Below are 9,580 nucleotides of genomic sequence, written 5' to 3'. Positions count from 1 at the left end.
TTTTCAACTTATCGAAAAGACAGGGAGGTGGGCAGATGGGGTGGGTTGCCTTGTTAGTTAAGAACAAAATTAAATCTATGGCACTGAATGACATAGCGCGGATGATGTGGAGTCTGTGTGGGTGGAATTGAGGAATTACAAAGGCAAAAAAATCATAATGGGAGTTATGTACAGACCTCCTAACAGTGGTCAGGACCAGGGACGCAACATGTATCGGGAAATAGAGAAGGCATGTCAGAAAGGCAAGGTCACAGTGATCATGGGAGACTTCAATATGCAGGTGGACTGGGTAAATAATGTTGCCAGTGGATCCCAAGAAAGGGAATTCATGGAATACTTACAGGATGGCTTTTTGGAACAGCTTGTCATGGAGCCCACAAGGGAGCAGGCTATTCTGGACCTAGTGTTTTGCAATGAACCAGACTTTATAAAAGATCTTAAAGTAAGGGAACACTTAGGAAGCAGCAATCATAACATGGTAGAGTTCAGTCTGGAGTTTGAAAGAGAGAAGGCAAAATTGGATGTAATGGTGTTACAGTTAAATAAAGGTAATTATGAGGGCATGAGAGAGGAGCTAACAAAAATAGACTGGAAGCAGAGGTAAAAACAATGACTGCAGATGCTGGAAACCAGATTCTGGATTAGTGGTGCTGGAAGAGCACAGCAGTTCAGGCAGCATCCAAAGTGCAGCGAAATCAACGTTTTGGGCAAAAGCCCTTCATCAGGAATAAAGGCACTGAGCCTGAAGCGTGGAGAGATAAGCTAGAGGAGGGTGGGGGTGGGGAGAAAGTAGCCTACTGCGAATCTCTTGCAAGGATGCCTGCCTTGAAGAAGTTTTCCTCCTCTGTCTACTCTATGCTATTTTCTCCCCACCCCCACCCTCCTCTAGCTTATCTCTCCATGCTTCAGGTTCATTGCCTTTATTCCTGATGAAGGGCTTTTGCCCGAAACGTTGATTTCGCTGCACTTTGGATGCTGCCTGAACTGCTGTGCTCTTCCAGCACCACTGATCCAGAGACTGGAAGCAGAGCCTACCGAGGAAGACAGTAGAGCAAAAATGGCAGGAGTTTGTGGGTATAATTGAGGACACAGTACAGAGGTTCATCCCCAAGAAAAGAAAGATGATCCGGGGAGGGATTAGACAGCCATGGCTGACAAAGGAAGTCAGGAAATGTATTAAGGAAAAAGAGAGATCCTATAAAGTGGCCAAGAGCAGTGGGAAATCAGAAGATTGGGAAGGCTACAAAAACAAACAGAGGATAACAAAGAGAGAAATAAGGAAGGAGAGGATCAAATATGAAGGTAGGCTAGCCAGTAATATTAGAAATGATAGTAAAAGTTTCTTTCAATACATAAGAAACAAATGACAGGCAAAAGTAGACATTGGGCCACTTCAAACTGATGCAGGAAGCCTAGTGATGGGAGATAAGGAAATAGCAGGAAAACTTAACAAGTACTCTGCGTCGGTCTCCACAGTGGAAGATATGAGTAATATCCCAACAATTAAAGGGAGTCCGGGGGCTGAGTTGAGTATGGTTGCCATTACAAAAGAGAAAGTGCTAGAAAAGCTAAAAGGTCTTAAAATTGATAAATCTCCTGGCCCCGATGGGATACATCCTAGAGTTCTGAGAGAGGTGGCTGAGGAAATAGCGGAGGCATTGGTTGAGATTTTTCAAAAGTCACTGGAGTCAGGGAAAGTCCCGGATGATTGGAAAATCGCTGTTGTAACCCCCTTGTTCAAGAAAGGATCAAGACAAAAGATGGAAAATTATAGGCCAATTATCCTAACCTCAGTTGTTGATAAAATTCTAGAATCCATCATTAAGGATGAGGTTTCTAAATTCTTGGAAGAGCAGAATCTGATTTGAACAAGTCAACATGGATTTAGTAAGGGGAAGTCATGTCTGACAAACCTGTTGGAATTCTTTGAAGAGGTGACAAGTAGGTTAGACCAGAGAAACCCAGTGGATGTGGTCTATCTAGACTTCCAAAAGGCCTTTGATAAGGTGCCACACGGGAGGCTGCTGAACATGGTGAGGGCCCATGGCGTTCAAGGTGAGCTACTGATATGGATTTAGGATTGGTTGTCTGACAGAAGGCAGAGAGTTGGGATAAAAGGTTCTTTTTCGGAATGGCAGCCGGTGACAAGCGGTGTCCCGCAGGGTTCAGTGTTAGAGCCGCAGCTGTTCATGTTATATATTAATGATCTGGATGAAGGGACTGGGGCATTCTAACGAAGTTTGCCGATGATACAAAGTTAGATGGACAGGCAGGTAGTACTGAGGAAGTGGGGAGGCTGCAGAAGGATCTAGACAGTTTGGGAGAGTGGTCCAGGAAATGGTTGATGGAATTCAACGTGAGCAAATGCGAGGTCTTGCACTTTGGAAAAAAGAATAAAAGCATAGACTACTTTCTAAACAGTGAGAAAATTCGTAAGGCCAAAGTACAAAGTGATCTGGGAGTGCTTGTCAAGGATTCTCTAAAGGTAAACATGCAGGTTGAGTCCGTGATTAAGAAAGCGAATGCAATGTTGTCATTTATCTCAAGACGGTTGGAATATAAAAGCACCGTTGTGCTACTGAGACTTTATAAAGCTCTGGTTAGGCCCCATTTGGAGTACTGTGTCCAGTTTTGGTCCCCACACCTCAGGAAGGACATACTGGCACTGGAATGTGTCCAGTGAAGATTCACATGGATGATCCCTGGAATGGTAGGTCTAACATATGAGGAACGGCTGAGGATCCTGGAATTGTATTCATTGGAGATTAAGGGGAGATCTAATAGAAACTTACAAGATAATACATGGCTTGGAAAGGGTGGACGCTAAGAAATTGTTTCCATTAGGCGTGGAAACTAGGACCCGTGGTCACAGCCTTAGAATTAGAGGGGGTAAATTCAGAACAGAAATGCGGAGACATTTCTTCAGCCAGAGAGTGGTGGGCCTGTGGAATTCATTGCCACAGAGTGCAGTGGAGGCTGGGACGCTAAATGTCTTCAAGGCAGAAGTTGATAAATTCTTGATGTCACAAGGAATTAAGGGCCACGGGGAGAATGCGGGTAAGTGGAATTGAAATGCCCATCAGCCATGATTGAATGGTGGAGTGGACTCGATGGGCTGAATGGCCTTACTTCCGCTCCTATGTCTTATGGTCTTATGATACAAACCTGAATCAGTGCTTTCAGGAGATAGAAGGAAACTCAAGGAAAAGCTCACAAACTCCACATCATTAAAAGTATACTACTTGGCAGTGATTCAAAATTGTAATCTCACCTTGAGATACAAACAATAATTAGTAACCTTCTGGCATTTATTATCAAACATCATCAGAAAGCATCTGTTAGACTTTGCCTTGTAATCGATCCCCAAGAACCAATGCAAAAACAGAAATTGCAGAAGGAACATGGCAAGTCTGGCAGCCTGCGTGGAGAGAAAGCAGAATTAACATTTCAAGTTTAGTGACCCTTCTTCAGAGTTGATAGCAGCTAGGAAAAGGTGAGATATATATCCTGATATATAGGCTGATGACAGAGGGTGAGAGGTGGAGCAAGAGTGAGTGGATATATGGAGATGGCATCGAGAGGAGGACAATTGGGGATTGGGTGATAGTATTCTTGGGAGAAAGGAAAACTGATAATGTAGATCATAAGTAGGTGAAAATGAGTTGGCTATACTGAAAGCAGCCGATGTCATCACAGGACCTGGGGTGTTGGGGTGGGTAAAGGACATGGAAGAAGGTGTTCAAATTCTAAAATTATTGAACTCTAGATATAAAAACCTGAAGGTTGCACAGTCCTCAGGCGGAAAATGAGATGATGTTCTTCCAGCTTGCGCTGAGCTTTGCTGAAGTGCTGCAGCAAGCCTGGAACAAAGATGCTGGTCAGAGAACAAGATGGGGGTGTTAAAGTGGCAAGCAACTGGGAGCTCAGAGTCATTTTGCAACAGAACACAGGTGTTCCGCAAATCATTCAGTCAGTCTGACTTTCATCTCCCCAATGTAGAGAAGACCACATTGTGAGCAGCAAATAGTGTAGCCTAGATGGGGTGAAGTGCAGGTACATCGCTGCATCACCTGGAAGGTGTGTCTGGGGGCTTGGATCGCGAGGAGGGAAGAAGTAAATAGGCAGGTGTTCTACCTTCGGTTGCAGGGGAAGGTGTGATGGGGTGTGGGAATGTGTTGGGATTAAAGGAGGAGTAGACCAAGATATCCCAGAGGAAACGGTCCCTGCAGAAGGCCGTCAGGACAGGGGAGCAGAGTATGGATATGGTGGTAGCAGAAATGGCAGGTTATGATCCTATGAATGTGGATGCTGTGAAACGGCAAGTGAGGACCAGGGGACCTTATTAATGTTGAGGGAGAGAAGAGCATGAACAAGGCCAAAGTGCAGGAAATGAGTAAGGCATGGCTGAGGGCCCTGTCATATGTGATGGCTGGGAATCCTTAGTTAAAAAAAAGGTGGATATTTCTGAAGCTTCCCTGCAGCAGGTGACATCATGAGAACAGATGTGGTGGGAATGAAGAAAGTGGGAGGATCGAATGGAGACTTTACAGGAAGCAGAGCGTGAGGAGGTGACTGTGGAAGAGTTAGTAACTTTGGCTTTGTAGTAGATATCAGTGGCCAGACTATCCCCAGAAATGGAAACAGAGATGTCAAGGAAGGGAAGGGGGGGGGGGGAGTCGGAGATAGACCAGGTGAAGGTGAGAGCATGGTGGAAATTTTCAATTCCAGATGAGAGAGGGAGAAGAGGCACCAATGCTGTCATCAATGTACTGGAGAAAGAGTTATGGAGAGGGACCTGAGTAGGATTGGAACAAGGAATGTTCCATGCATCCCACAAAGAGACAGACATAACTGGGGCCCATGCAGGTAGCCATGGCTACACCTTTGATCTGAAGAAAGTGAGAGGAATTAAAGAAGTTGTTGTTCAAAGTGAGGATGAGTTTGGCCAGGCATTGGAGGGTAGTGGTGGATGGGGACTGGTCAGGCCTTTTTTCTAGGAAGAAGCAGAGAACGCTGATACTTTCCTGATGGGGAATGGACATGTAAAGGGATTTCCTTTTGATAATTATAGTTACATCTACTTCCAGATAATTCAATCTGGACCACGTTTCATTTGATAATATTTGAAAACACTGGAAATAATTTTGTGGCTATAATAACATTATTAAAGCTGATTATTTTATTCTTACCCAGTATTCAGTGCCCAAGCCAGTGCAGAATTTCTGACAGTGTTGTTTAGGGGAAAAGCCCTTCTAATTCAATCAGATTGCTTTATGTTACCAATCACACAATTTTCTGCCAGAGTACTTTTCATAGCATCCTTACAGTAGGCCATTGAAGCCCATTGAGTTACAGAATCATAGAGATGTACAGCACCTCACTGACCCTTTGAAAAGCATCCCATCCAGACCCACCCTCCTATCCTATTCCCGTAACTCTGCATTTTCCCATGGCTAACCAATCCAGTCTGCATATCTCTGGATACTATGGGCAATTTAGCACGGGCCAGACTACCTAACCTGCACATCTTTGGATTTCGGGAGAAAACCGGAGCACCCAGAGGGAGATACAGGGAGAATGTGCAAACTCCACACAGTCACCTGAAGGTGGAATTGAACCTGGGTACCATGCATTGTGAGGGCAGCAGTGCTAACCACTGAGCCCCTCATTTATGTCACCCCTTCTGATAGGGCTAAGATATTTTTGTTCCAGAGTGAGAGCTGCCCTATCCTCGTGACCGTTCTTCATGTTTGAACCCAGAATGTGGAGGATGCTAATGATCTCACTTTAACCTGATTTAAACTTTTCCATCAGAACCAGTTGGTGGAAATTCTAACTGATACAATCCCCTTCAACTGGGCTTTTCTCCTGCCCCTATTAACATTCTACCAAGACCAGAGATTGAACGTGGCACCTTAATACTCTGCAGCATCCTGCGAATATTAGGATGCTGCAGCTAGCCTTTGTGTTAGTGAAGAAAAACTTGCAATATCTGCTGGCATGTATTTGTCTGTATATGATTCTCATTGGATTAAGGCATGCTGAAACGCGATAGAACGCCCCGGGGGCAAGGAGCATTCCGATTAGAGTACTCACTGTCAAAATGGACAAATAAACAATTTGGCTTGGGCAAAGTGGAGGTTTAAAATAATACTATAAATGCGTTTTTACTCTAATAGTTACAGTCTGTAATAAATGTAGGTTTGATGTTCTTAAGTAATGAGAAGGGTGCAGCACGGGTTGGGGGGCGGTTATCTGACTCTTACAGCAGGAACATTCTCCTTTCAGTTTTTCCCACGCCTCTAGCCCACATTCTTTCCTCAATACAGATGCCTTTCATGATATCAGGTTCAACGGCTCAGTAGTCACTTACAGTAAAGCATTAACCATCTCTGTGTGAAAATAAAAATCTAACTTCCCCGTTAGTCCTCAGCTTGAAGTATCAACATGCTACTTGTTGAAAGCTCTGTGTGTGTGTGTGTTCCGTTTATACTCCAGATTTCAGGTTAAGAGTTTATTCAAGAGGCCCCCCCCCAATGGAATGGATCAAGCCCTTGCTTTCGCGAGAGCGTCTGTTCTAAGTGCGATCCAATGATATGTTCTGGGTGGCATGAAAAGGTGATGTGACTGCTTGACGTCAGTTTCCTGTCTGCCCCTGTTTCCTGCAGCTTTCTCAGTGAATGACCCAAAGATGTAGAGAATTGGAGAAGGGGAGGGTAGTTCCGCCCAGCCTGGAATTTGTCAAGTTTCAGTCCATATATGGACACGCGTTCACTGAACGGGCGGGGGAAGAGGAGTTTGGTTCGGTTTACTCTGCTCAACCTCATCAAAAGGACGCAGTAAGCTGTGCTGTTTTCTGTAGGAAGGTTGAGTTTAAAGTAACATCACCAAAACCTACAACAGCATGTCCGGAAAGCAGTTTAACAGCGGGCCCGCGTACGGTCTCTCAGCAGAGGTGAAAAGCAGGGTGAGTACAGCTTTTAGTTTGATAACTTTTGAAGAAGTCTCAGCCTGGTGCTGGTTGTAACCTGCTGAACGCGGGTTACTTTGTAGCGGTGGTTTCAGCTTCGCTTCATGTTATCGATAAGTCTCTTTGAAACTGGGCGTTGTCCCAGCTGCTGCCGCCAGATTAATTGCAGCATTTGCTTCCCCTGTATCTCCTTATTATCTTCTGTCTCAGTCTTCAGGTAATTCTGTCTGTGTGCCAGGACATCTCCCATTCCAGTGAGAGGAATTTGGAAACTTCTTCCCAATGCAGTGGGCGGTGACATTTTTCAAGCAAAATTTAATTTCCTGTGTGTTTTGCTTTCAGCGATGTCTGAGCGAATTTTCTTTTAAAGCCTTGTACATCTTTTCATTTTTGTTGAATCACGTAGCTCTTTTTTCAATACAGTAAAACAATTGCATGTTACGTAGAAATGGGATTTCAAATAGAGTCAGAAATTATTCATTGCAGTATTAAAGTAATTTCGGGATCTCGGAGTGAATCTTTGTTTCGATTTTCTTCTAAAGTTTGAGCTGATTAGTAACTGTCAGGGAGCTAGCTTTGCACTTGACCTGACCTGCCCAGGATGAGGTCGTAAAGTCGTTGTACTTAATATGAAAACAGATATCTCCTCCTTATTGAAGCGTTTAAAAGTTTTCAAGCAATAAGGAAATCCAAAACACTCAACATTTTGCAGGTAGCTGAGACTGAATCATACAGGTTTTCCTACTTAACCTTTTGAAATAAGCTTTTAGCCACGCATTGATGGCATCACTAAGGCACCTAGTTCCACCTCCGTAACATCAGTCACTACGTCGGGAAACTTTGTAAACCATGCCTTTAGTCCACACTTGACTGTTGTTGCATACTCTTGAAACCACGTTGAACCCTTAAACTTGAAATCGTCCAAAACTCTTCTGAAAGTGTTCAAACTTTCATGATGGGCATGTGAATAGTCAAGGTCTTTTCCCTTGGGTGGGGGAATCTCAAACTAGAGGGCATAGGTTTAGGGAGAGAGGGCAAAGATTTTAAAAAGGCTTGAGGGGTAACTTTTTCTGTGCAAAAGATGATGTGTGAACGAGCTGCCAGAGGAGGTGGTGTAGGTGGGTATAGTTACAACATTTAAAAGACATCTGGGTGGATATGTGAATAGGAAGGGTTTAGAGGGATCTTGGCAAAATGCTGGCAAATGGGACTAGGTCAGATTTGGGATGTCTGGTTGGTGCAGACAAATGGACTGAAGGGTTTGTTTCCACGTTGTGACTCTGTGTCCTGTCTACTTACAACACTGTTTGCTGACTTCCGTTGACTCCCAGATCAAGTAGGCCTTAAATTTAAAAACTCATCTTTGTTTACAATTCTCTCTCTGGCCTCTCTCCCATCAAACTTTTTGGAATCTCTCTTCCAGATCTAGGACCCAAATTGGCACCTGTGATCTCCAAAGAGTATTTCTGTATTTAATTATGTCATCACTTGGCAATACCCTTCACATAAAGATTAATCCATTTGAAATGGGAGTAAGCCATTTGGACCTTTTGAGTCTGCTCAGCTTCTCAATAAGATCGCAGCTTTCAATTATTAATGTTCAAACCTTTGGAATGTCCTCCTGTAAGATGTTCTACATTGTTGACTAAACCTCTGAGTATCTGCCTGAATATCTCCTCATTGGTTGATATTAAATGTATTTGCTCATGCTCTCGTGAAGAATTCTGGGAGGTTTTTGTTGTTGAATTAGCTCAGAAGCTGACAATAACATTGGGGCTACAATTCTTCATGTGTGGTTCTTGGGAGTATCCTCAACGTTCATACAGTAAGCTCCCTTAAGCAGCATTGAAGTGAAAATTGCGTTGCTTAACCAACATGACTGAAATATGGTTTGGAGATGCTAGTGTTGGACTGGGGTGTACAAAGTTAAAAATCACACAACACCAGGTTATAGTCCAAGAGGTTTAATTGGAAGCACACTAGCTTTTGGAACGACGCTCCTTCATCAGGTGATCACAATCACCTGATGAAGGAGCGTCGTTCCAAAAGCTAGTGTGCTTCCAATTAAACCTCTTGGACTATAACCTGGTGTTGTGTGATTTGACTGAAATAGTTTACTTAGGTCAGGATATTGGAAAGATGTTCATTATTCTCTCCAATTCTCTGTCATATCTGAGCAAGTTGACAGGAGCTTGATTTGACATCTCAAATGAAAGATAGCACCGCTTAAAACTACACTTGTATTAGATAGATTACATGCTGGAGTCTGTGCAATGGAGGTGATCTAACAATCTTTGTATTCAGTGATGGGAGTGCAATCACTGAGCTAATGCTGATTATTTTGGGACAGGATTGAGTTTGGCAGGTCTATACTTCAATCCTTCATCCCCACCTCCATCCACCTATTGTCTTGGTCTATACTTGACCCTACCTCCTGGAGTAGTTGTTGGAGAGAAGAGTCACTAACCGTTCATGTTGCGGTATTCTAGTAAAGATTTCTGGGAGAAGTGCGAAGAAAATTAAGAATAGAGATGTTTACAATGTATATTATACAGGAGTGAGAGCTGCTTCTGAGGAAAGTGTCAATATTATAAACTTGCTCCTTTTCTA

At 43.5% G+C, this 9,580-nt stretch overlaps 1 protein-coding gene across 1 annotated transcript in view; it reads left to right on the top strand.

Moving 5' to 3' along the window:
* The first annotated feature begins 6,664 nt into the window (after positions 1 to 6,664).
* The window catches only part of LOC132828952 (calponin-2-like), a 39,235-nt gene continuing 36,319 nt past the window's right edge, over positions 6,665 to 9,580 (top strand). The window contains exon 1 of the mRNA XM_060846173.1: positions 6,665 to 6,967. Coding sequence (XP_060702156.1) covers positions 6,905 to 6,967 — 63 coding nt within the window. The 5' untranslated portion in view covers positions 6,665 to 6,904. The remainder of the gene's footprint in view (positions 6,968 to 9,580) is intronic.

Source organism: Hemiscyllium ocellatum, chromosome 28, assembly GCF_020745735.1.
Source record: "Hemiscyllium ocellatum isolate sHemOce1 chromosome 28, sHemOce1.pat.X.cur, whole genome shotgun sequence".
In the NCBI taxonomy this organism is placed as follows: domain Eukaryota; kingdom Metazoa; phylum Chordata; class Chondrichthyes; order Orectolobiformes; family Hemiscylliidae; genus Hemiscyllium; species Hemiscyllium ocellatum.
This window is presented reverse-complemented; position numbering and strand designations above follow the sequence as displayed.